General features: G+C 46.8%; 2 protein-coding genes across 2 annotated transcripts in view; one reads left to right on the top strand and one right to left on the bottom strand.

The window, feature by feature from the left end:
- LOC142488419 (uncharacterized) overlaps positions 1–27,822 on the top strand; it is a 337,058-nt gene that overhangs the window by 222,261 nt on the left and 86,975 nt on the right. The window lies entirely within an intron of this gene.
- LOC142488401 (uncharacterized) lies at positions 1,638–26,342 on the bottom strand. Its single transcript, XM_075588891.1, has 4 exons — positions 26,072–26,342; positions 15,982–16,248; positions 13,691–13,804; positions 1,638–4,702 (listed from the first exon to the last, which is right to left on the bottom strand). Exons 2-4 carry the CDS (start codon positions 15,998–16,000, stop codon positions 2,865–2,867), a joined length of 1,971 nt encoding a protein of 656 aa, XP_075445006.1. The 5' UTR covers positions 16,001–16,248; positions 26,072–26,342; the 3' UTR covers positions 1,638–2,864.

The raw sequence follows: 27,822 nt of genomic DNA, 5'->3' as shown, positions 1-27,822 counted from the left end.
CTGGTAGCACTGCTGGAACTCCTGTATATGCGAATACCGAGTTATCAGCTGAGTACTGTTCCTTATAGGGTTTGTATACCGGTCAATATAGAAAGACCTTTCCCTAATTGGTGCAGTACTCCTCATGTGTGGTTGTGGTCTGGCACTCCAGAGGTTAATTACTGGTAAAAGTGCCGTTTTGCTTATGTATTGTACCCTTTAAGCTTAATGCTGTGATAGGGAAATAGCATTCAGGCTACCTAAATAAATAATATAATACATGGCCAGATATTATGTATGCCGTTAGAGGTTTGTGACTATTAAGTCCGTTGGGTCTAATAACAGTCCTTTAATGTGCACAGGTTGAGCCACGCTGGCTTCCTAAATCACACTGAGTCAGTGTATGTGAACTCGGGCTCCTCCGCGTGCACGTGGTCACGTGGTTGCCGACGCGCACGTTTCGCGAGTGCTTTATCAAGGCTAAGGTTGTCAAGCTGTAGCGGGGGTCAATCATAAGTATATAAAGAGAGAGAGAGGTCTAAGAGAGAGAGAGAGAGGTCTGAAAGAGAGAGGTCTGAGAGAGAGAGGTCAGAGAGAGAGAGGTCTGAGAGAGAGAGGTCTGAGAGAGAGAGAGAGGTCTGAGAGAGAGAGAGAGGTCTGAGAGAGAGAGAGGTCTGAGAGAGAGAGAGGTCTGAGAGAGAGAGGGGTCTGAGAGAGAGAGGTCTGAGAGAGAGAGGTCAGAGAGAGAGATAGAGAGAGAGGTCTGAGAGAGAGAGAGAGGTCTGAGAGAGAGAGAGGTCTGAGAGAGAGAGAGGTCTGAGAGAGAGAGAGGTCTGAGAGAGAGAGAGGTCTGAGAGAGAGAGAGGTCTGAGAGAGAGAGGTCTGAGAGAGAGAGGTCTGAGAGAGAGAGGTCTGAGAGAGAGAGGTCTGAGAGAGAGAGGTCTGAGAGAGAGAGAGGTCTGAGAGAGAGGTCTGAGAGAGAGAGGTCTGAGAGAGAGAGGTCTGAGAGAGACAGGTCTGAGAGAGAGAGAGGTCTGAGAGAGAGAGAGGTCTGAGAGAGAGAGAGGTCTGAGAGAGAGAGAGGTCTGAGAGAGAGAGAGGTCTGAGAGAGAGAGAGGTCTGAGGGAGAGAGGTCTGAGGGAGAGAGAGAGGTCTGAGGGAGAGAGAGTGAGGTCTGAGGGAGAGAGAGTGAGGTCTGAGGGAAAGAGAGAGTGAGGTCTGAGACAGAGTGAGGTCTGAGAGTGAGGTCTGAGAGAGAGTGAGGTCTGAGAGAGTGAGGTCTGAGAGAGTGAGGTCTGAGAGAGAGTGAGGTGTGTGAGAGTGAGAGTGTGTGAGAGAGTGAGAGTGTGTGAGAGTGTCTGAGAGAGAAACCAATTGCGCACTGCAACTGTTAGGTATGTATATACACCTTTGTTTTTACTTTGGGCGCCGCGGAAAAATCCTGATTGCCTTGGGCAGCCTTGAAAAAATCCTGATTGCCTTGGGGAGCCTTGAAAAAATCCTGATTGCCTTGGGGAGCCTTGAACCGAAAAAGTTTGGGAACCACTGGGTTAGACAATAACAAAAATACTTCCCACCATAAGAGTATTAAGTAATTTATCGTGATAACAATATTCAGCAATATATTAACACCCAATAGAAAGCAAAAAAGCAAAAGTCTTCAAAATGTTCCGGGTCATTTATTGTGAAACATATTTCTTATACAAATCCATTTCATTCTTAATAAAAGTTAAAAAAGCAAATACATTTTGTATATTTTAATTTTAAGAATAACAAATGTTTCCATAAAAATGTTACATCAACTACACCCACACTAAAGACCCCTTTCTTCACTATTTTATTTTAATTTATTTATAACATGGTTTACCAGGAAGTAATACATTGAGAGTTACCTCTCGTTTTCACGTATGTCCTGTGCATAGAGTTAAGACGACAAATAATACATGGTTACAAATAGTTACATAAGTGAACAGGGTATACATTATATACAAGACATTGCATGCACAGTTAGAGATAATATATATTATAGGCGTATGTAACAGTTACAGACCAGATTTAAATGTGAGACAGCCTTAGTTTTGAAAGAACTTAAACTGGTGGTGGATGCGAGAGTCTCCGGTAGGTTGTTCCAGTTTTGGGGTGCACGGTAAGAAAGTTTATAATTACCCCCACGACCCCCCTTCTCCTGTACACATTAATTGGGCATGGGCAGGCGTGGGTTAATGGGCATGGGGAAGGAGGGTGTCAAGAGGCACAGGTGAGAGCCGAGAGAAATACGGGGGAGGAGAGAAAGGGGTTGAGTCATGGTGGAAAGGGTAAGAGGCATGGCAGAGGGGAAGTGGTTAATATGGAGGGGTGAGATTACCAGCAGGAGGATTCCTTATAGCTGCAGCATGTGAAAGTCAAGGAGCTCCCAGACTCGCTCCCACTCCACTGTCTCTACCAGACCCACACTCAGTCCTCTCTCTGACACAGTCCCCACCCCCACGCCTTTCTGCCAGATCCACCCCCATTCTGCAGCTGCTGATAGGAATGCCATGGTAAGAAATAATGGCAATATCACCGTCCATTTTTATTACTGCAGTATTACTATGCTACTGGTATATTGCCCAACCCTACTTTGAACAATCACATTTTTTATCTCATGTATGAATCCTCATGTGCGTAAGGAGGCTGATCCTCTGTGAAAAGCTTTCCCCACACTATGTACATGGAAATGGTTTGTCCCGTGTATGAATCCTGTGGTGGGTGAGGAGGTGGCTCATTTGAGAAAAGCTTTGCCCACACTCTGTACATGTGAATGGTTTCTCCCCTGTATGAATCCTCTGGTGTAAGAGGAGGTTGTTCTTAATACAGAATGGTTTCCCACACTCTATAGATGTGAATCATTTCTCTCCTGTATGAATCCTCTCGTGTCTGAGGAGACCGCTCTTAATTGTGAATTGTTTCCCACACTCTGTACATGTGAATGGCTTCTCCCCTGTATGAAGCCGCTCATGTTTGATGAGATCGGTCTTCTGAGAAAAGCTTTTACTACACACTGCACATGTGAATGGTTTCTCTCCTGTATGAATCCGCTCATGGTTGAGGAGCCCCGCCTTTGTAGAAAAGCTTTTACTACACTCTGTACATGTGAATAGTTTCTCTCCAGTATGAGTCATCTGGTGTATGAGGAGACTGCTCTTAATTGTGAACTGTTTCCCACACTCTGGACATGTGAATGGGTTCTCCCCTTTATGAGTCCTCTCATGGTTGAGGAGCTCTGTCTTCCGAGAAAAGCTTTTACTACACTCTGTACATGTGAATGGTTTCTCCCCTGTATGAGTCATCTGGTGTCTGAGGAGGGTTTTCTTAATACTAAATTGTTTCCCACACTCTGTACATGTGAATGGTTTTTCTCCTGTATGAGTCATCTGGTGTATGAGGAGACTGCTCTTAACTGTGAATTGTTTCCCACACTCTGTACATGTGAATGGTTTCTCCCCTGTATGAATCCACTCATGGATGAGGAGTTCTTTCTTTATAGAAAAGCTTTTACTACACTCTGTACATGTGAATGGTTTCGCCCCTGTATGAGTCATCTGGTGTCTGAGGAGGTTCCTCTTACTACTAAATTGTTTCTCACACTCTGTACATGTGAATGGTTTTTCTCCTGTATGAGTCATCTGGTGTATGAGGAGACTGCTCTTAACTGTGAATTGTTTCCCACACTCTGTACATGTGAATGGTTTTTCTCCTGTATGAGTCATCTGGTGTCTGAGGAGGTTGCTCTTAATTGTGAATTGTTTCCCACACTCTGTACATGTGAATGGTTTCTCCCCTGTATGAATCCGCTCATGGATGAGGAGTTCTTTCTTTATAGAAAAGCTTTTACTACACTCTGTACATGTGAATGGGTTCTCTCCAGTATGAGTCATCTGGTGTCTGAGGAGGTATTTCTTAATACTGAATTGTATCCCACACTCTGTACATGTGAATGGTTTCTCCGCTGTATGAGTCATCTGGTGTCTGAGGAGGTTGCTCTTAATTCTGAATTGTTTCCCACACTCTGTACATGTGAATGGTTTCTCCCCTGTATGAATCCGCTCATGGTTGAGGAGATCTGTCTTCTGAGAAAAGCTTTTACTACACTCTGTACATGTGAATGGTTTCTCCGCTGTATGAGTCATCTGGTGTCTGAGGAGGTTGCTCTTAATACTGAATTGTTTCCCACACTCTGAACATGGGAATGGTTTCTCCCCTCTATGAATCCGCTCATGTTTGCGTAAGGTCCTCTTGGTACTTAACTGTTTCCCACACACTGTACAAGTAAAATGAGTCACTGCTGTCTGAATCATCTGGTGTGAAAGAAGTTTCCCCTTCAGTGAGAAACTGCTCCCACCATCTGTACATGTAAAGGTTTGCTCCCTAGCGGGGACACAAAGATGTGTGAGCAGGTCCCTGTCCAGTGAGAAGCTTTTGCCACACAGAAAACAGAGAAAAGGCTGAGCACCACAGCGTCTTCTTAAATCTCTCGCATACCTTTTGCTGGGCCCATATTTAGAGTCCGTCTCCGCTGTGTGCTGTAAAATGTCTGTAAATTCACCACCATGTGGCACTGGTTCCTTGCACATGTCTAAAATGTGGCAGGAATCATTGTTTTTTGGCACTTCTGGGCTGCGAGGAGTCAGACAGCTTCTGGATGTATCAGAGCTCAAGTTCTGTTCCTCATTCAGGCCGTTCTCTAACAGAAGTAAACAAAAAAAGACAGAACAAATGTTTTCAATCTGTAAATCAAATTACTGAACGCAAATTACAAATCCAAAACACTGAAGAATCTATTTCACCAATACTTAATTAACAAAATATTCTCTTCACCTAGGTTTTTAAAATTGTGGCCGATGGACATCCAGTGGCCCCTAATGACTGTGGTGGTGGTTCCCGGAGGTCTGAAATGTATTTGTAGCAGCTCTCACAGGGAAATAAATTGATACATATATAACTTGTATTTATTACTGTATTCATTATTTAAGGGTACATGTACATCCTCCAAATAATGAACACTGAAAATGTCCATGAGATGTAAAGTTAAGGAACTCCTGGTCTATCATATTAGTGCGTTAATAAAATCAACTAAACCAGACAGCAACCTATAGTGTAAAGATACTGTAGATGCCTATGTATGTATGTCTTTATTTATATAAGGCCCACAGTGTACTCAGCGCTTTACAGCAGAAACAATACCATACAGGGAATTATAATACAATAAGTGCAACAAACAAAATCAGACAACAGGAACGAAAATCCCTGCCCTGGAGAGCTTATAATCTAAGTGATGCAGTGACTACACTGCCCATGTAGTCTTCTGCCATAAGACCCACATAAACTATACTGCTCCATTTTGTGTCATATTTTGTCAGTCAAAAATACTATTCATATAATTTCCCAAGCACGCGGCCTTGGTGTAATATTTGACTCCTCTCTTTCCTTCTCCTCTCACATTCAAAACAAGAAAAAAAGGAGCACTGCAGAAAAGAAGAACTGTAGGCAAAAGTAGAAAAAAATAAAAGAGTTATTGAGACACAGCCTAAGTTAAAAGAGAAACCCCCAACGTGTTTCTCGCCATGGGCGCTTTATCAAAGAGTGGTTTCCTGAGTCTAGAGTGTCATGTTATAGGCACTCCCCGCCAGAAACACTGCCTACCTGTATCCCAGGTAAAAAAAAGTCCCATGGGAACAAAACAGTCCAGGGAAAATGTAACCACGAAAAGAAGGCAGTATAACTGTGGGGGAGAAATCCAGCAAAAGGACACAATAAAGAATACAATAACAATAAACTTAAATAGACTCATAAGGACAATAACAATTAAATGAAAAGGCATCAAATTTAAAAATGGATAGGATGTGGAGAGAATAACATTATTTAAATTAAATTAACTGCAACACCAAATAATATAATCACGTAATAATATACATATAATAAATGTAAACTCAACTACCAAGGCAAAGAACAATTTGAATCTTGATAAAGGGAATATACAGTTAGGTCCGGAAATAATTGGACACTGATACAAGTTTTATTATTTCGGCTGTGTACGAAAATAAATTCAAGTTACAGTTAAATAAAGTGCAGTATATCAGCTTTAATTTGAGGGTATTCACATCCAAATTGGAGGAAAGGTTTAGGAATTACATCTCTTTAATATGTAGTTCCCTCTTTTTCAAGGGACCAAAAGTAATTGGACAATTGACTCAAAAGCTGTTTCATGGAAAGGTGTGGGCTATTCCTTCGTTATATCATCATCAATTAAGCAGGTAAAAGGTCTGGAGTTGATTCCAGGCGTGACGTTCGCATTTGGAAGCTGTTGCTGTGAACCCACAACATGCGGTCAAAGGAGCTCTCAATGCAAGTGAAACAGGGCATCCTTAGGCTGCAAAAAAAAGAAAATCCATCAGAGAGATAGCAAAAACATTAGGAGTGGCCAAATCAACAGTTTGGTACATTCTGAGAAAAAAAAAGAACACACTAGTGAGCTCTGCAACACAAAAAGGCCTGGATGTCCACGGAAGACAACAGTGGTGGATGATCGTAGGATCCTTTCCATGGTAAAGAAAAACCCCTACACAACATCCAGCCAAGTGAAGAACACTCTCCAGGAGGTAGGCATATAATTATCCAAGTCTACCATAAAGAGAAGACTTCACGAGAGCAAATAAAGAGGGGTCACCACAAGGTGCAAACCATTCATAAGCCTCAAGAATAGTAAAGCCAGATTAGACTTTGCCAAAAAATATCTCAAAAAGCTAGCTCAGTTCTGGAACAGCATTCTTTGAACAGATGAAACTAAGATCAACTTGTACCAGAATTATGAGAAGAAAAAAGTATGGAGAAGGCTTGGAATGGCTCATGGTCCGGAGCATACCACAACATCTGTAAAACACGGTGGAGGCAGTGTGATGGCATGGGCATGCAGGGCTTACCATGGCACTGGGTCACTAATGTTTTTTGATGATGTGACAGAAGCAGCCGGATGAATTCTGAAGTGTATAGGGATATATTGCTTGCTCAGATTCAGCGAAGTTGATTGGACGGCGCTTCATTTTACAGATGGACAATGACCGAAAACATACTGCGAAAGCAACCCAGGTGTTATTTAAGCCAGAGAAGTGAAATATTCTGCAATGGCCGAGTCAATCACCTTATCTCAACCCGATCGAGCATGCATTTCATTTGCTGAAGACAAAACTTAAGGCAGAAAGACCCACGAACAAACAACAACTGAAGACAGCTGCAGTAAAGGCCTGGCACAGCATCACAAAGTAGGAAACCCAGCGTTTGGTGATGTCTATGCGTTCAAGCAGTCATTGCCTGCAAAGGATTCTCGACAAAGTTTTAAAAATAAACATTTTATTTATGATTGTGTTAATTTGTCCAATTACATTTGAGCCCCTGAAATAAGAGGACTGTGTTTGAAAATAGTTGCAATTCCTAAACGTTTCATACGATATTTTTGTTCAACCCCTTGAATTAAAGCTGAAAGTCTGCACTTCTATTGCATCTCGGTTGTTTCATTTAAAATCCATTGTGGTGGCGTACAGAGCCAAAATTATGAAAATTGTGTCAGTGTCCAATTATTTCCAGACCTAACTGTATATAATGAATAAGATGTAAATAAATAAACCACACTGAGAAAATTGCCACAGTAAGGATACAATACTACAGGCATACCCCGCTTTAAGTACACTCACTTTAAGTACACTCGCGAGTAAGTACATATCGCCCAATGGGCAAACGGCAGCTCGCGCATGCGCCTGAACAGCAATACCGGCTCCCTACCTGTACCGAAGCTGTGCACACGCGGGGAGACTATAGAGCCTGTTACAAATGCGTTATTTACATCAGTTATGCACGTATATGACGATTGCAGTACAGTACATGCATCGATAAGTGGGAAAAGGTAGTGCTTCACTTTAAGTACATTTTCGCTTTACATACATGCTCCGGTCCCATTGCGTACGTTAATGCGGGGTATGCCTGTACTCATCAAATGTGACTAGAGAGAGACACATATGTATCTCAATGATAGAAACAAATGTATATGAAACACACAGTATTATATAACCTGAGAATGGGCAAAAGAATAATATAGCTTAGAGAAAATGTTTTAGGGCCCATTCTGTATTAATCCCAAAAGGGGATAGAGTATTAAGTGAGTGCATCCAAAACATCTCACGCTGATTAAGCTGTTTAATTCTATCACCCTCTCGTGTAGGGACAGGTATAGATTCAATCCCCTCGTGTAGGGACAGGTATAGATTCAATCTCCTCGTGTAGGAACAGGTATAGATTCAATCCCCTCGTGTAGGGACACGTATAGATTCAATCCCCTCGTGCAGTGACAGGTATAGATTCAATCCCCTCGTGTAGGGACAGGTATAGATTCAATCCCCTCGTGTAGGAACAGGTACAGATTCAATCCCCTCGTGTAGGAACAGGTACAGATTCAATCCCCTCGTGTAGGCACAGGTACAGATTCAATCCCCTTGTGTAGGGACACGTATAGATTCAATCCCCTCATGTAGTGTCAGATATTGATTCAATCCCCTCAGGTAGGAACAGGTATAGATTCAATCCCCTTGTGTAGGGACAGGTATAGATTCAATCCCCTCGTGTAGGAACAGGTATAGATCCAATCCCCTCGTGTAGTGACATGTATAGATTCAATCCCCTCGTGTAGTGACAGGTATAGATTCAATCCCCTCGTGTAGGGACAGGTATAGATTCAATCCCCTCATGTAGTGTCAGATATTGATTCAATCCCCTCAGGTAGGAACAGGTATAGATTCAATCCCCTCGTGTAGGGACAGGTATAGATTCAATCCCCTCGTGTAGGGATAGGTATAGATTAAATCGCTGAAAAATGAAAGGTGGACAAGTTTCCCAATGTACAATGTGTAAAATGTTTGGAAACTGGGAGCATCTGATCTAGTTTTTTAATAGAACGAATGTGCTCCATAATTCTGACCTTCACTGGTCTGATTGTCCGCCCAACGAATCCTCGACCACAACCGCAGGTTAAGTAATAAATCACAAAATTACAATGAATAAAAACTGGAATTGTGTGTGTTTTCTTACTGTGCACAATATAAATAGATGATAGAATTGGCATAGCAACAAATACAACATTTACCACATTTGAAAAAAAAAAAAAAAAAAAAACCTGTGTGTGCTGTGCATGCGCATAGTAAGTGAAACTTCTTTGACTTTTGTCACAGAAATTGTATTTGTATTGGTATTGGTGATGTTTTAATTAAAATCAAAATACAATTTCATTGACAAAACGCAAATAAATTTGACTTATAATGCGCGTGCTCGGCACACATCCCCTGTATTAGCTATTTGCACTAAGTGTGAATTCCTCGTGTGTATGTGTGTCAGCCAGTGTGTGAGTGTATGTGTGTCAGCCAGTGTGTGTGCGTGTATGCGTGTCAGTCAGTGTGTGTATGCGTGTCAGTCAGTGTGTGTATGCGTCTCAGTCAATGTGTGTGTGTGCGTGTCAGTCAATGTGTGTGTGTGTCAGTCAATGTGTGTGTGTGTGTGTCAGTCAATGTGTGTGTGTGTCAGTCAATGTGTATGTGTGTGTATGTGTGTGTCAGTCAATGTGTGTATGTGTGTGTCAGTCAATGTGTGTATGTGTGTGTATGTGTGTGTCAGTCAATGTGTGTATGTGTGTGTATGTGTGTCAGTGAGTGTGTGTATGTGTGTCAGTCAGTGTGTGTGCATGTCAGTCAGTGTGTATGTGTGTGTCTGTGTGTGTGTCAGTCAGTGTGTGTGTATGTTTGTATGTGTGTCAGTCAGTGTGTGTGTGTATGTATGTGTGTCAGTCAGTCAGTGTGTGTCAGTCAGTGTGTGTGTATGTGTCAGTCAGTGTGTGTGTATGTGTCAGTCAGTGTGTGTGTATGTGTGTCAGTGAGTGTATGTGTGTCAGTGAGTGTGTGTATGTCAGTGAGTGTGTGTATGTGTGTCAGTCAGTGTGTATGTGTGTGTCAGTCAGTGTCAGTCAGTGTGTATGTGTCAGTCAGTGTGTGTATGTGTTTCAGTCAGTGTGTGTGTATGTATGTATGTGTGTGAGTCAGTGTGTGTATGTATGTGTGTTAGTCAGTGTATGTGTATGTATGTGTGTGTGTCAGTCAGTGTGTGTGTATGTATGTCAGTCAGTCAGTCAGTGTCAGTCAGTGTGTGTGTATGTGTGTATGTGTGTCAGTGTGTGTGTGTGTGTGTGTGTGTGTGTGTGTTTGTGTGTGTCAGTCAGTGTGTGTATGTGTGTCAGTCAGTGTGTGTGTCAGTGTGTGTGTATGTGTGTCAGTCAGTGTGTGTATGTGTGTCAGTCAGTGTATGTATGTGTGTCAGTCACTGTGTGTGTGTCCTACTGCAGAAAGGGGCGGGGTGTAACATTGCGCACCACCTCCCCCCCCCCTTCCAAAAAATCTGCGTACCCCTCCCCCCCCCCCACGGGGTACATGCGCCCAGCACGGGCATGAGTGACCGCGGGCGAGAGGTGAGGTTACCCGTCCACTGCCCGGCCCGTCACCCTTTCTTCCAGGAGCCTGCCCCCGGCGCCGAGCCCCTGTGCCGCAAGGGTTGCGCCAGGGTTTGCGCCGTGTGCCACCGCTTCCTGTGAGCGCAGGGGGCCCGCGTCAGTGGAGGGTGGAATGGCGCCGTGTGGGACGAACGGGAGCGTGTGGGGGGAACGGCGCCGCTGTCAGCCGCTTCTGCGCATGTGTTGCGTCCATCAGCGGCGCCATCACAACTGCGCATGCGCGGCATGGCAGCGGGCGGGGAACAGCGGCCTTTAGGAGGTACCCATAGCCCTACCCCGTGTCTGCAAGTAAAACTGTGACTCAAATAAAAATGTGATGGAATCTAAAAGAAAAGAGCGAAGTGAAATAGATAATGAGGAGGACTGAAGGGAAAATGGAGTAGCCTTAATACCCTGGTCATGATCAATGATGGAGTATAACGACAATGTCCATCGTAACCCATCTATAGTTCTTATGCCATTTAACAGCTTTTATAGCACATAACAGATCTGTAGAGTCTCTCAAAAAGGATGGTAAATGTTTAGCTATCGGTTATAACAAACCATCAACATATCGCGACAAACCATCTCCCAAAGATCCAATGCTAGCCACAATGGGCCGCCTTACTCTTTAATCTCCAGGACAACCACTGGGAAACCTGGCAACAAGAAAAGGAAAATCCATCATGTAAAGCTGGGAGTGGGGGCTCTTGTGATTTCACCTCCTCTGATATTGGTATAATATAATACCTCCTGTAAAGAAATTTATTACTAACCCTTATGGTAGAAAATAACAAAGAGTTGGAGATATATTATCTTCTTACCTGCTGTTGGTCATGTGATAGAAAACGAAAAAGGCGCTCCAAGGAGGAGGTGATGACAATAAATGTGCTAAATAATCTTAACTTAATAAAGTGAAAAACGTGATAAATACAGTGCCTTAGTCCCAGGATATTAAGCAGCTTTTTGCCTGATTTAGGTCAGAAAGTGCAGGAATAGTGCAAAAGGATCCATCCCACAGCTTCACATTTACTCAGGCTGGTGGATGGAAAGTCCAGGCCACAGTTTACAATGGGTCTAGTTCTCCCTCATCTGCTCTCCTAATTACAGAAACAGGTACAGTATATATGGCAGCTAGCCGTGCTGCTTCATTCTCTCTTCTGGAGGCTGGGGGCTGGGGGCACGCTGCTCCCCTGTATCCAGTTCGGGGAGGACGCCCCCATCATCACTTTCACTGTCCAGAAAAATTGCCTGGACTCTTGGGACGCTGTTCCCATCTATCAGTTAAGCTATGTCTAAAGACTGGATATTATTGTGCATCTAGTGACCATAAATGAGAGGGTATTGTTTAAGCTGGGGTACCAGGTCAGTTGGCGCAGCAACTGTTAGAGAGGCTGATACTACTGTACAGTTAGATCCCTAAAAAGGGATAGGTATTACTTTTATGGTTTCTTTTGTTTCTTAAAGTGACGGTGTTTTAAATGTTTAGTATCACTTATTAATTATTTATTTATAAAACATTTTACCAGGAAGTAATAAATTGAGAGTTACCTCTCGTTTTCAAGTATATCCTGGGCATAGAGTTGAGACACTAATATGAGTAAACCGCTGAAGGTTAATGGCTGAGTGCCTCCAACATGTATCTATTGAATCTGCAGTCCCCTACTGGGATGAAATAAAACAGGCAGAGGCCTGGAGTTACGCACTATACTGCTACCTCTTATTCTTGTGTTTTTTTCTAAATAAACCCTAGAAGACTGTGTCGGCAAGAGCCCAGACAGACGTCAGCTCTACGCAAGGGGGCGTTTGTCACTTATGGTGGAGAATGTGGGTCGATACTAATCTCTGTGTGTTTGCAAATAAATGCGGGGGTTTAAAATGGCCACCCAGCTGAAGTAAAGTACAGACTCTGTGAGTAAAGTCTGTCCTAATGTGTATGACTACCAGTTCTGCATACAGCATACACAGGGAAAGTGTGAAAAGTATTGACGCAATAGCACCTCCAGAGGTCAGAGTGAAGAATACACCTGAAAGTGCAAAAATGGAGGAAAAAAATGTGTTTAATGTGTCATGTGTCTGACCACACAAAGTGGTGTCCTTCAGGAATAAGCATCTGAGTACCCAGTGTGTCCCCACAGAGCAGTAAGAGAGGGAGCACGAGAAGGTCCAGAAACTGAAGCAAGAGCTAGAGGAGCAGAGACGCTGCTCCATTCCCAACAGTCAGGATGACAGGAGAAAGAAACCTGGGAAAGGCAAGCTGATGGGGACCCTAGCAACGAGATTTGTAAAGGCCCTAGACGTAATGAAGGCAGAGTTCCTAAACGTAATGAGGGATGCGTTCATGCACACTGAGCCAGCAAGAGATGGAGGCTCTGAGAGCAGAATTGCGAGATGTATGCAAGGAACAGGATTCTCTCACAAGTGGACTAAACGTATTGAAAAGGGAGAAAAACATAAAAATTATTCAGGAGCACTGCAAAGCTCTTATCCAAGGAAGAAGGGAAAGAGAAAATTATTGACGTATACGCGCCACAACTGTCGTCCTACAGGCTGCCTACAGAGGGATGAAAACTCGTCAAATGTAATCATCTAGTTCTCCCTCACCTGCTATCCTAATTAAGGAACAGGTATTTATAGCAGCTAGGTTTGCTGCTTAATTTTCTCTCCTAGAGCCTGGAGGCTGGGGGCACGCTGGTCCCCTGTATGCAGTTCGGGGAGGACGCCCCCATCATGACTTTCACTGTCCGGAAGAATTGCCTGGACTCTTGGGACGCTGTCCCCCATCTATCAGTTAAGCTATGTCTAAAGACTGTGGCTATTATTGCGTATCTAATGACCCTAAATGAGAGGGTATTGTTTAAGCTGGGGAACCAGGTTAGTTAGGGAAGGGTCCCTTGAATTTGTTTTCCCAAATGCGTTTTATCACATCTATTGATGTTCAGACGCCCATAACTCTGCATTTCCAACCTTTAAACATGTTTGAGAGCCATATTGCACCTCTAACTCTGCTACATGTGGCTTGTCCCAGAACACCCAGCAGGCCTGGGGACTTCCTATGACAGGCAATTAACCATGAACATTTGCTAAATGTGACCATGTGCCTTGTAACAAGATAACATCCCTTTGTGCAGACAAAGGGGAAAAGGTACTCACCAGAGACAGGAAATGTAACAGTTTCACTCTTTATTGGGGTCACATGTTCCTCTGTGTCTGTCTCTTCCTTCTCTGACTTAATCTCTAACCTCTCCAGCACAACCACTGGGAAACCTGGCAATAAGAAAAGGGAAATCCATCATGTAAAGCTGGGAGTGGGGGCTCTTCTTGTGATATCAGTATACAGAAGTACTCTATACTGATTCCTAAGGGTAGGGGTGAAGTGATTGATTTTACTTTGTTATTAACCCTATGAGTAAAAAAGTAAACACAAGAGCGCACCAAAATAAGAGAAATAAAGTGTATTACAAGCAATAGAAAATAGTAAACACTTACATGAATAACAACTTTAATATTCCAGATCTCGATCGTGACTTCTTTGGTCGGGCATCAAATGGGTTAGAAGGGGGCAGTATCAGTCCTTAGAAACTGGTCCCGCGCGCTGGGACTGTGTCTGTAGCGTAGCTGCGTTATCAGACCTCCACGAGTGTTGGCGTGCTGGTCCGCGTGGCGCGCATGCGCAAGGAATGAAGCCCCGGTTGCTGTCCCTGAGATGCCTGTCCGTTTTCAGTTTAATGATCGTGATCAATAAAAAACACTTGTGCGAATACTGGCTGAGAATATTTTACAAGCCAGCAATACCCTTCGCGACGCGTTTCATATACAAAAGTATACTTCCTCAGGCGATAACAGGGGCACCTGTTTGGGGTCCTTTATATGTCTGTCTGCATCCGTCATTGGTTGTTACCAATGACCAGACACCCAATTGAATCTGATGACAGAAGGGGGTGGTTAAATTCACAAATCCTCCCCTTTGGTGTTTATTAAAGTAAACATGGGTGAGATGCAGGTCATAAATCAATATGATGGCACTTAGAGAGATCAAGGGGTAATTCTACTTAAAAACAAAAGTGCCACACATTGATAGAGACATATAAAGTAAAACGTAAGGAAAAATGGTGAGAATGGATAAAAATAAAAAATGTATTAAGGAAGAAAATAAGGAGGAATACATTTTTCCTTTTATATAAATGTTTATTATGTGTTGTATTTGTATGTAATTGCACAATGTTTTATTTGTATTTTACATATTAATATATATGTGTTTTAAGTGTCACACTTGTTTATAGGGGGCAACCTGTATGTTTTACTTTATATGTCTCTATCAATGTGTGGCACTTTTGTTTTTAAGTAGAATTACCCCTTGATCTCTCTAAGTGCCATCATATTGATTTATGACCTGCATCTCACCCATGTTTACTTTAATAAACACCAAAGGGGAGGATTTGTGAATTTAACCACCCCCTTCTGTCATCAGATTCAATTGGGTGTCTGGTCATTGGTAACAACCAATGACGGATGCAGACAGACATATAAAGGACCCCAAACAGGTGCCCCTGTTAACGCCTGAGGAAGTATACTTTTGTATACGAAACGCGTCGAGAAGGGTGTTGCTGGCTTGTAAAATATTCTCAGCCAGTATTCACACAAGTGTTTTTTATTGATCACTATCATTAAATTGAAAACGGACAGGCATCTCAGGGACAGCAACCGGGGCTTCATTCCTTGCGCATTCGCGCCACGCGGACCAGCACGCCAACACTCGTGGAGGTCTGATAACGCAGCTACGCTACAGACACAGTCCCAGCGCACGGGACCAGTTTCTAAGGACTGATACTGCCCCCTTCTACCCCATTTGATGCCCGACCAAAGAAGTCACGATCGAGATCTGGAATATTAAAGTTGTTATTCATGTAAGTGTTTACTATTTTCTATTGCTTGTAATACACTTTATTTCTCTTATTTTGGTGCGCTCGTGTTTTCTTTTTTTCTTGGAACTTGGTATCGCCGTCGGAGTTCTCCGCTGGGATCCACTTTGGAGATGGGGGAATACACCTTGAACAACAGGAGCAGCAAAAGATCAGAGAGGAATCACCATTCCACATCTATAAAGAGCAAGAGCGCGGACTGGACACTTTTCTAACCCTTTGAGTACTGAAGAAGTTTTTACCCCCCGAGTGCTGAAAACATTTTGGAGCTACCAATGTTCAAACCTCAATGACAATAATATTCCCAATATAACCTTAGACAAATCATTTTTTTTTATTAGAAATGTATTACTAGCCCTTCTGGCAGAACATGACAGAGGTAAAGATATATTATCTTCTTACCTGCTGGTGGTTCTATAAGGAAACAAGATTAGTTTGGGTGTTTGACTCACATAACTGCCAAATAACCAGATATTCCCCCCTTGCATATTCCAAAGACACTAAAATATCTCCTCTACTCACTTAACAAGAGTGGATCCATGCTGGGAGTGGGCAGTGCTGCTCTGGAGGAGCTGGCAGTGGTCTGGAGGTGCTGGCAGTGGGCAGTGCTGCTCTGGAGGTGCTGGCAGTGGGCAGTGCTGCTCTGGAGGTGCTGGGAGTGGGTAGTGCTGCTCTGAAGGTGCTGGGAGTGGGCAGTGCTGCTCTGGAGGTGCTGGCAGTGGGCAGTGCTGCTCTGGAGGTGCTGACCGGAGGTTACTTAATCTATATGTGTTGGATTTTAGAATGTGCCTGTATATAAAACAGAATTGGAATGATCAGTTTTTTTAGGGACAAATATACAGCATTTAGTATCAGCTCTTTCACACCTAAATCATTAACCCCAAAGGAGTCGGAGAAGACAGGGGCACCAAAAAACACATATGGTCCACTCGCAAACAGGAACTTCATTTCAAACACTGCAAAACTTTAATGGCTCAGGATTGTGTCACAACATAACCATCTAGAAAAGTATAAAGAGAGTCTGAGATTTTAACAGCCAAAAGACCAGTAAAGTCCTCATAGTGTAACATAGTAACGTTCTGTAATGTTCCATAGTATGAATAAAAAGCAGATACAGTACATGAGTGAGACTTTGACAGAGTACTGACACACTACAGACATTCCCTGACGAAGTCGCCTTTGTATGACGAAACGCGTAGGGTTGGTGACGTCATCGCGTTGTGGGTGTGTCTACACGGAGTCCTGGGCGTCCCTGCAATCTAACTAGCTGCATTTTCAAGCGCTGGCAACTATCCTACGCAGGAGCAGAGGACGTGGCGGCACGGATTGACTCAGTCTCCTGGCACCAACTTGTGACAGGAGTTGGTGGTGGCTACAAACTGTGCAGATGTACCTTGCCTACCTGGGACACCCCCCTCACCCTCGCAGATGACTACACAGAGATTTCTCTCCCACGTATGGTTGCTTCTTTTAATCCTGTAAGTGCATTTCCTTTGGGCTGCAGTTTTTTTATTAAATGTACTCTTTTGTTTAAACAGTTACGTGCTATGGAGCTTGCGCTTCTGTTTGTTTTTTTGTTCTTAGATTCGTAGTGGTTGGCTATACCACTTTTATCTGAAGCTGCAAAGACGCTCCCTGGATCATCAATTGGGACCTTTATCTCTCTAGATTTTTCAAGTGGAACATTTATTTTGGACTTAGTTTTTATCACTATCACTTTATGGTTTGTTGTTAAAAGTGTATTGATTTATATTAGGATTTTTATTGATTCATATAATATATTATCATTATTCTATTTATATTGTCAATATTATCCACCTGAGCGCTACATAAGTTTGTGTTGGTTTTTGAATATACACATACACACACACAGTTTCAACCTTGTGGGTCTCATCAGTGTGAGGTTTTAACGCCTGTATGCCCGCAGACCTGGCCAGTCCCCAGTACTGAGGTGGGTAAGGGTATAACACGCACCCACAGCAGTGAGGGTGTGCCCGGAGTGTTTTAATTGCGTTGCCGTGCCTGGTGAGTAAGGGTTAACATTATATTTGCTGAGTCTGGGGCGCCAGAGGTCGGAAGGTAGTTGTCCAAGAGCCAGAGTCCAGGGATAGGAGAGAGCAGCGTAGTGATGTCCAAAAGCCAAGGTTCAAGGGCAGGAGAAGGCAGCGTAGTCAAAGTCCAAAGCAGAGTTCAAGTACAAACCAAGGAAATCCAAACAAGGGCAGTGACAGGAACCAGAGCTGAAATGGACAAGGGAGCTGGGCATAGACACTGCACACACAGGAGCTACAGGAAAGCTATGCAGAGCGAGGAAGCAGAGGGCAGACTGGGGTTATAAAGGAGGGAGGACAAATAGCAAGAAGGGGTGGAGCAGGGGTTTGTCTGGGAGCTTGCAGGGATAGGTGTGTGAGAGTAGGGGAGGAGACAGGGAGGTAGTCTAGGGTAATGGCCTGTAAGCTCTGAGGGGCGGAACCAGTATCAGGGGAGGATTGGTAAATAGAGCGGGTGTGCACACTCTCTGTAACGCAGTCACGTGCGCGCAATATGCGAGTGCCAGAGCGTGGGGGAAGCATCGCGGAGGATGTGCTCGGCTGAAGGGTAAGAGAGGGGGAAGGAGCGGAGGAAGCAGGTAAGGAAACGGAGGTACGCCGAGGGGCGTGAGTCCCCTGACGGGAGACCAGGGACAGGGAACGCGCGTGCACAGTGGAAGAACTGCACAAGTGCGCAGACCGCGAACGGGAGCGCACCGCAAGGGAGTGGGTCAGGGAACATGAAGGTAAAGAAAGGGAAGGGCTAGCCGGAGGGACCCAGGTGACGGGGACACGCTGGGAAGAGCAAGTCCCCCGATCCGTGACAGAGGTTGGTTGTTGGTTATACTGGCTTCTCAGTTAGAAACAGCCTGTCTGTTAGTGGGTTTATTGGCTTTGCATCTTGTCACGGAAGCTCGTGCAGGGTTATAATATACACCAAAATCATTGGGTTGAATTGAATACGACTATGATATGATAAATAAAATGTATTTCTTAGAGGTAAGGTGAACACACAAGATTGTTCAAATAACACACAGAATATGAACACTTACGTGGGAAGGGGACAATGAAGTAATCAGGATTCAGATTAGCAATTCATCAGGCATCAGTTATCAGTCAGATGTAATCATGAACAACACTAGGCATAGGGCTTACACTTGTTTTTATGTGATTTCAGCCCTATCCCTTAACATTGGGTGTCAGGTATTGGTTAACAATTACCTGCACCCAATTACCTTTTGCCAGCTAATGTGGGAAGCACTTCTTACCTGCCCCCAGGTAGCTGGTGTCACGGTAACTTGTGACAGGGTATAGTAATACACACCAAAATATCTCTGGGTTGAATTGAACACGACTTAGATATGATAAATTAGAGTTTATTCCTTAAAGAAGGTGAACACACAAGATATACAAATAACAGGCAAAATATACACTTACTTAGGGTTGGAATGAAGTAATCAGGTTACACGATTAGCAATTCATGCAGCAATCACGAAAATACACAAATCCACGAAGAACACAGAGTATAGGATGGACACTGGTTTATATGTAATTCCAATCCTATACTTTATTATTAAGTGCAGGCCATTGGAGAACAATTACCTGCACCCAATCTCTCCTTGCCACCTCACCTGAGGGGCACCGTAATACCTGCCCACTGGGTGGGTAATATTCTAAACAGGGGGCTTATTTCCTCAGCCCCCCTCCCACAAGACTGGCTTTGCCAGGATACCCTTTGTCCAAGGTGTGAAGTACAACACTTAATATCAAGTACCCATGTCCTGCATTCCTTTGTGTTCGCATACACAAGCAGGGTGGGGGAAGTCTTTGATCAGGAGTTTATGATCGACCATTTGTCTCCCATCCGGAGCATTAACATAACATATGGGCTCTGAGTTTTCATACCAGACCCAAAATACAATTCATACTTTAATACCTTCACATATTAAAATAATCCGTTCTGCTGGGCCCAGTGGGCTGACACTTGCCAATCCCTCATGCCGGAGGGGACTCTCCATGGTGGCCAAGTTTCAGCTCTCTGCGACCCCCAGAACCGGAGATACACAAATGCAATTTAAAACTCTTATTACTTTAATGCAGGATTCTCTGCTTTTCCCTTTTTCCCACTGAAATCAACGGGCTCCGCCGCTATAGGCTTTTAATGGAGCAACTCCGCCGTTGAAGTCAATGGGTTCCGCCGCCATAGACTTTCAATGGAGTAACGCCGCCATTGAAGTCTATGGGAAAAATCATGATTCTTTACAGTTGCCCATACTCCGTCTGATGGTTCGGAGAGGGCTGGAAATGGCCTTGCAGTCATGCCGGAGCAGTGACTACATGCGACCCAAATCCCAGCCCTCTGGTCCTCGCAGAACCGGAGATATGGACTTACCCATTTTACCGTTTTGGACTTAGCCGTTTTAACGCCACGTGGCTTTTCCCCCATTGAAATCAATGGCCGGCGGCGCCATAGGAAATGCATGGGCGAGCGCCGCCATTGGATTCAATGGGACCTCCGCTCCGCCATTAGAGTCAATGGTGCAAGCCTCTTGCTGAGCTCGACCCTTTACGGGGGTCCCTCATTCTCGGACCCGGTGGTGGTCATGTGTGGGGGTTCCTAGGGGTTAGGGGCAACAAGAATTTTATTTCTGGGTGCCCTAGAACCTAAGGTTCCCACGCCAATTGCAGTTGAACTTGAACTCAGTGATAAAAGCTCTTTTTAAAGACATTGTATCCACTTTTGCGGTCTGCGGTTTGGATAGCTGCCAACCCGTTCCTGGAGATCGACGTCGAGGAATCCCCATTGAAGTCAATGGCCCCATTGACTTACAATGGGAAACCGCCGCTCCTCCTCTCGGACGCCACCTGTTGGTCTTCGCTGGAAACAGGCCCAAAACCGCCAGATCCGCCATTGGAATGCATGGAGCTGCAATGGCGACCTATGGGAGGCTGCAAAATGGAGCCTGAAAAGGAGGGAAAAGGGAACAAAGGGCTATAAACACTGAATTAACATTAACCCTTTCCCTCCCGCATCAATCCCAGTGTATGTGTTGGTGCAAACACGGGAATGAGAACAATACACATTTACAGGGAAATATACATTTGGTTGCTGAAGCAGGGGAAAAACACATTACTGGACCGCAGTCCAGTTAACCCCTTGCTTCCCAAGTGAGAGCAGGGGGTGGCCAAATGGGTTGTAACCCCTTTCATACCGGGCCAAACCCCCTCTCCCATGACACCTCCCCTGCTCAATGGGTGCCTTGTGACCCAGCTGCCCACCCTGGCACTGGGACACTACTGGCATCCTTGAAGCACTTGATAAGTCCTGAGGGGTTGGCCTGGCAAAATTGTCCTCCGGCATTGTACAGTACACTGTCCTGGCCACATTGGATTGTGAAGTCCAGATCCTGCTGAGCAGGGCTCCAACGTGGCCGCCGGGCATTCTCCTTTGCCACCCTCTGCCCCCCACCCAGTGCCTGGTGGACCAAGCCCATCATGAAGGGGCACCTCTGCAGACCAGGCTGCATACTGCCCAGAGACTGGCATGTCTCTGCACCAGCGAGAGACCAGTTATCAAGCACAGACCGTCGCTTTCCTGTCAACCAAGTCTGGGAAAAAGCTATGTCACTATCCTGTAGGGACCCTACCTGCCCTGGCCCTGTGCCCACCTGTAGCTGCTCCGCTATACCCTTGCCTCTCATCCCTGGCTCTAGGGCAGTCCCCACCACGAATGGCATCACTTCTGGATTCCAGAAACCACGTGGGATGCTGACTCCTACCCTCTCCTGCGCCTCCTGGGACAAGGCAATCCCCCAGTACCCTGCACTGGGGTTCCTGGTACTCAGATGCTTTGCTCCTGCCCTCTCAAAACTGAAGGCCAGGAAACAAGCACCTGCTACCACCACTGCTGCTAGGGCCAGCATCACTCCTCTCCCCTCCACTGTGCTGCCCTTCCTCCCCATAGCTACCCTTGGCTGCCCTGGGGACAGAACCCTCTGCTGTACCCCCTTAGCCCTGGCTACTGCTCCTGGCTGTCTACCTCCCCACAGCCCTACCTCTGGGAACCCTGGGGAAGCTGTCATGGGGGTCTCTCCTGGCAAGTCAGAACAAGGGACCTCCTGCCCTCCTAGCCCAGCCCTAGCTTCTACCAGCTGCCTGACACCCCACTGACCTCCTATCTTCCCCTGCTCCACAGTGTCTCCCTGCCTAGCCTCCCCTAGGCCCAGCACCTCAGCCACTGCTGATGACTCCTGCTGCCTACCTCCCTGCAGCCCACCTTCCCTCTGCCCCCCCCTAGGCAATCCTAACCCAGACACAGGGACTAACGGAGTGCACCTACTTCCCTGACCTTGTCTCCCCCTTACCAGGGATGAGCTCAGGGGCATCTCTTCAGATGCAACTGCCTTAGCTCTTGGCTTGCAGGCATCCCTGAGGTGGCACAAGCTTGCCACTGCCCATGATGCCTCCAGCCCATAGCCAGGCTGCAACTGGGGGTTGCTGATCTGAGAGACCCCCTGAGGCTCTGCCAGGGTAATGGGGAACTCTAGCTGCCATACCTGCTGCTTTCCCTCCCCGGCTACCACTAGCCTATCTTCTCCTACTGAGACCTTGTGCTGGCTACCTACCTGTAGCCTACCCTCACTCCGCTTCTCTCTAGCTAGTCCTAACCTGGATATTAAGGACACCTGAGTGAGGCCATCTCCCTGACACCGCCTCCCCATTACCGGAGAGGAGCCCAGGGGCACTGGTGCAGAAGCACCTGCCTTGGCTCCTGGCTGGCAGGTAGTCTGGGGGTGGGCTAACTGTGCCACTGCCCCTGATACCTCCACCCCATAGCCAGGCGACAACAGTGGGGCTCTAAACCGAGAGACCCCCTGAGGCTCTGCCAGAGTAATGGGAAAATCTAGCTGGCTCACTTGCTGTCTTCCCTCCCCGGTTCCCACTGGACCACCCAACCCTCTCCCAGGCAATCCTACCCTAGAGCGGGGTGCCAACGGGGCTAGCCCCTCTCCCTGAAGCTGTGCCCCCATTACCAGAGGTGAGCTCAGGGTTGCTGATTCGGATGCACCCGCCTTAGCTTCTGGCTGGTAGGTAACCCTGGGGTGGTCTGACTCTGCCACAACTCCTGATACCTCCAGCCCATAGCAAGGCTGCAACAGTGGGGCTCTTAACTGAGAGTCCCCTTGATGCTCCACCAGGGTAATGGGAAAGCCTAGCTGCCCTACAAGCTGCTCTTCCTTCCCCTCCCCTGGTACCCCTATCTCCTGCCACCCACCGGTCACTCCTACAGGGGAAAAACAGGGTAAAGTCATAGGTAAAAATAAGTCAGGGTCAGTCTGCGACTGGGTCTGGCTTACCTCGATGGTCTCCGCAGAGACCGCCGCCTTCGTAGGTCCCGATTGCAGGGGGACTGGAGTGGCCGCCGCCGGCGTCATCTTGGCCGGGGAGCAACGGGCAACTGCCGCAACAGCTCCCGGCTTCGGCACAGGGTCACCGGCGTAGATCGTTGGGCTCCGGTCATCGCTGAAGATCGTTGACTCCTCCAAACAATGCAAAACACCCATTTCCCGCACACCCCAACCCTCCCCCCAAATACAAATGACTCCGGCTGTATGCCGGAATTGCGGCTTCTCCTGCATCCCGCGTCCTGGGAGCACTTCCACTGGCCGGACCATATCAGGTCGGGCAAGGGGTACAATAGCATCTTGCTATTGGTACAAGCCGACCGCTTGCCGAGCTCCGCTGCTGATGACCGGAAAAGATATGCTCCGGCCGCCGCTCCGCTGTTCTCTGCCGGGATCAGATGGATGGCTCCGCTCTCCGCCGCTGTTGCCGATGCAGCCCGGCCAGGTTCTCCAGGGGACGTCCCGCGAAAGGTTGTTGCCCTGGCTAGGCGGGAGCCATCGGAGGATGCCGATAAATGGGTCATCTTGTCGACAGATCGTGAGCGCTGGCCCTGAGGGTCTTCTTCGCCCGACCGCGCACGGTCCAGGCATTGGGCTTTGATGTGGCCCGCTTTGTGGCAGTGTTAACACCGCCGCTTCTGCCGGAGCTCCTCCACCGCCGGTGTACTACCTCTCGCAAGAGTCTGCTGAGTCCAAGGCGAAGTTGCTCGAGCGCCGGGTTCATTCTGGAACTTCTCTGCCGCCGGTGGACTACCTCACGCAAGAGGCTGCTGAGTCCAGAGCGGAGTTGCTTGAGCGCCGGGCTCAGGGAGGGGGTAAGCGGGTCGGGACATCGCCAGCTTCTGGAGCTCGTTCCGCTCCGCCGGGGACCACATCCCTCCCGACGCAGAAATCAGTGATAGCTCTTCCAGGGGAAATGGACTGGCCGCCGCAACGGCCGATACCTCTTCTGCTGCAAGACTCCCATGGTCTTCGCGATCACCCGCTCCCTCCAAAAGTCTCTGCCGTCCCGGAGCTGGGTCTATTCCCTGCTCTCCGGGCGGTTTGGTGGTTATAGCGGCTGCAGATCTTGGCTCAGCCTGCCGAATTTCGTGCTCACCGATCGCCGCCTCTCTCTCAGCTTTACCGGCTTCAGGTTGCCGCTCCGACTTGATGCACTCCTCCTGTCTCGGTGCCCGGCTCCAGTCACACGGGTGGCAGGCACTTTGGTTCTGGAGGCTTCCCACAAGTAGGGGAACAGTGAGGTGGTGCCATATCTTGCGTTATATGTTGTACACTGTGTGTCCAATATCTTTAACCTTAGGAACTCGCAATTCACCCGAGTTACAACTGTATTACAGAGTCCCGCAGTAAACTGTAATACAGGTTCAATTCAATCCCGCCGCTGCCACCAGTTTTACTATAAGCCTGTCACGGTAACTTTCTCATTGACTGTCCCGCATCTCTGGAATGCCCTTCCCTCTCAATACCCGACTATCACCCTCTCAATCCACCTTTAAGACCCACTTGCTTAAAGAAGAATATGGAGTAGCACCGTGGCTAATACTATACACGATACATAAAGCTTGGCCCCCTGCAGACGCACTTACCTGAATGCCCTCCTACTGTCTTTGTACAGTATCCCCAACAAATAGATTGTAAGCTCCATGGAGCAGGGACTCCTTTTCTACAATATTACTTTTATGTCTGAAGCACTTATTCCCATGATCTTTTATTTGTACTATTTGTTATTGATACGATTGTTACGTGTATTACTAATGTGAAGCCCTATGTATATTAATGGCGCAATATAAATAAAGACATACGTACATAGGAGAGAAAGAGAGGTGCACAAATATATCTAACAAACAGTATTAATATGTATCTGTGGATGCTGCCACAATGTAAAGGAAACACACAGTTCCAATATATATCAAGGGGAGAGGAAAAACAAAAGGCGCAAACCACTGACCACAATGCTTAAATTACTAAACACTAATAAAGATGCAGTGCAATTAAAGTCCAATCTGTAGAATCCTGGGTATGTGATACCCTTTGATAAAGTCTTTTTAGACGAAACGCGTAGGGCTACGGCAGTCTTGTCCCTTGGATTTTACTAGCTTGCTGGACTATATGCCTTAGGCTGCGTCCCCGCTAGCGCTGAGCTCGCTGAGCGGCCGGCGCTTGGCGAGGTGACTTGCATATAAATATATATGCAAGTCCCTGCTCATGCGATGCGCGCGCGCATACACACACGCTCACCGGCGCTCGGTGCTTATATAAACAAATTTTTCTGACTTACAAGTCAGAGCTCTCCAAGCATGAGCAAGCTCAGCGCCAGCGGGACAAAGCCTTATTCAAGGCAATTGGAACTTAAAAACTGCTATTAACGGCTTTTCTGGCCGATTTTACCCACAGAGGAGTTTCTGTCTATCTGAAGTGAAAGCGGAGCGTCATCGCGAGATTTCCAGCCGAGGAGATCTGCATATACAGACGTCGGACGCAGACGGCGTCCTTTGGAGTTGATCCTGCGGCCAACAGTTCCCGTATTATAGTTCCAGACAAGGATTTTATCCTGACATGCTCATTTCTATCTGTGATTTCGTAAGTAGGATCTGTGCTTACGTTGTGAGTCAATAATACATAAATACTTCACCATATTTGGCTATCTTCTCATTTATAGATCCCACTCAATCCAGGATTCTACAGATTGGACTTTCATTGCATTACAATCTTATTAGTGTTTAGTAATTTAAGCATTGTGGTCAGTGGTTTGCACCTTTTGTTTTTCCTCTCCCCTTGATACATACATACCAGGATTGTCCCCGGGCAAACGGGTCAGTCTCACACAGAGAAGCTATAGCCCATAACACACACATGGTGCTGCCCCCCGTGGTAATGAAGGAGTTAAACTCCAACCAATACTCCCTCAATCTAATTACTTTATAACTCTATTTAATAACTTTCCCAATCTTATCCTCACTGATTCCTAATGTTAATTCCCAATGTAAAATAACCCCCATTATCTCCCAGTCCCTGTGTTACAGGAGGAGTAACCCCCCCAGTGCCAGAGGCTCCCCCTCACTATCAGAGGCTCAGCCTCTCAGGCTCCTGTGTGTAAGGAAGCTCAGAACAGCACTGGGATAATGTGCACAGGTCACACAAGGGAGGGGAAGGGAGGAGGAGGAAAGCACTTACCCAATAACACAGGCTGAAGATCTCTGTGCAGCAGGGGGTGGGCAATGTGAGGGGGACACAGGAAAAGGGACTTAGAGGCTTCAGAGCCTATTCCTCAGTGTGTCCCCCCCCCCCCCTCAGTGCCTGAGACGTGCACTTTATCCCCCCTCAATGTGTGAGTACTTCCTATGGAGGGTGGGGGGAGCCCCTGTGATCTCTCAGTCCTTCCCTGTGGGAGTGACCTGGATTCCCTCCTCAGGATGTGGGACAGTCTGTGCTCAGGATCAGTGTTTCCTGCCGGAATCAAATCTCACACACCAGCACATCCGGCTGCAGCAGAGTGACCATAGAGAGGGAAGAGGGGAGGCCAGAGCGCCTCTATCCAGCTCCTCCTGAGCTCTTATGGAACAGTGACCCCTGGTGGGCTCCCAAGCAAGATGCGGTGAACGCCCCCTGGTGAGAGCTGCACATGGTGCTGGCTGTGGGCTGGTGAGAAACGTAGTGACAATCTCACCCCCATCTCCCACCGTATATAGTGCGGTCTGGTGATATACTCTGTGCTGTGTGCGTAGTGCCGTCTGGTGATATACTCTGTGCCGTGTGTCTGGTGATATACTCTGTGACCGTGTTTGTAGGGACGCTGGTGATATACTCTGTTCTGTGTGTGTAGTGCGGTCTGGTGATATACTCTGTGCTGTGTGTGTAGTGCCGTCTGATGATATACTCTGTGCCGTGTGTCTGGTGATATACTCTGTGACCGTGTTTGTAGGGACGCTGGTGATATACTCTGTGCTGTGTGTGTAGTGCGGTCTGGTGATATACTCTGTGCTGTGTGTGTAGTGCCGTCTGGTAATATACTCTGTGCCGTATGTCTAGTGATATACTCTGTGCCGTGTGTGTAGTGACATCTGGTGATCTACTCTGTGCCCGTGTGTGTAGTGCCGTCTGGTGATATACTCTGTGCCCGTCTGTGCAGTGACGTCTGGTGATATACTCTCTGTGTGTCAGGAATCGGCGTTCTCCGCGCTCCTCACACAGCACTCACTTCCCTCGGCGATTCCTCTGCTCAGCGCCAGGCGCGCCTACGCCCTCCCGCGCGCACACCTGCACCATCCACTGGCTCGGTCCACACGTGTACACGCGTTACAGAGCGCGCTCAATCTGCACACTCTTTTTCCCGTCCCCCGGACCTCAAGCTCCGCCCCCGCAAGCCGCACGGGCATACTCAGGTAACCAACAAGTCTCACCTGGCCTGTTATGCCTGCACCAATCTGCAGTGTCTCCCTGTAGCTCTTCCTGTCCCGCCTCCGTTCCTAATTGAACCTTCCTGCTGTATCTAGCTCCTCTCTGCTCTCAGTCTTTGCTCGACATAGTCTCTGCATGGAAGTACTTCAGGATTCTCTTAGTGTTTTCACAGGTTCTGACACGGCTCGTACGACTACCCCCTCTGGCTCTCGATCTCGGCACTCCTTGGACAACGCTCACTCTGATACCCCTCGAACCCGGCTTGGACTACAACCTATCTCCACTCTCCACTCCTTGACCTCGGCAAGGCATTCTTCACTCTATCTCTACAACCGGTACCGGCAAGTATTGTCTACATTACTACACCTGGCCTGGCAACGCTTTATACCACACTCCGGACACGCTCCCTTTGCTGCGGGTGCATGTATTACCACTTCCCCCTTCAGCTCAGGGGACGGGTCTGGTCTGCTGGTGTAGCCCTGGTGTTGTTACGTGCCAATAAAGTTTTTTGACTTCATCCGGGACCT

Source organism: Ascaphus truei, chromosome 2, assembly GCF_040206685.1.
Source record: "Ascaphus truei isolate aAscTru1 chromosome 2, aAscTru1.hap1, whole genome shotgun sequence".
Taxonomy (NCBI): Eukaryota; Metazoa; Chordata; class Amphibia; order Anura; family Ascaphidae; genus Ascaphus; species Ascaphus truei.
The sequence above is the reverse complement of the archived record's forward strand: the minus strand, read 5'-3'. Positions and strand labels throughout refer to the sequence as shown.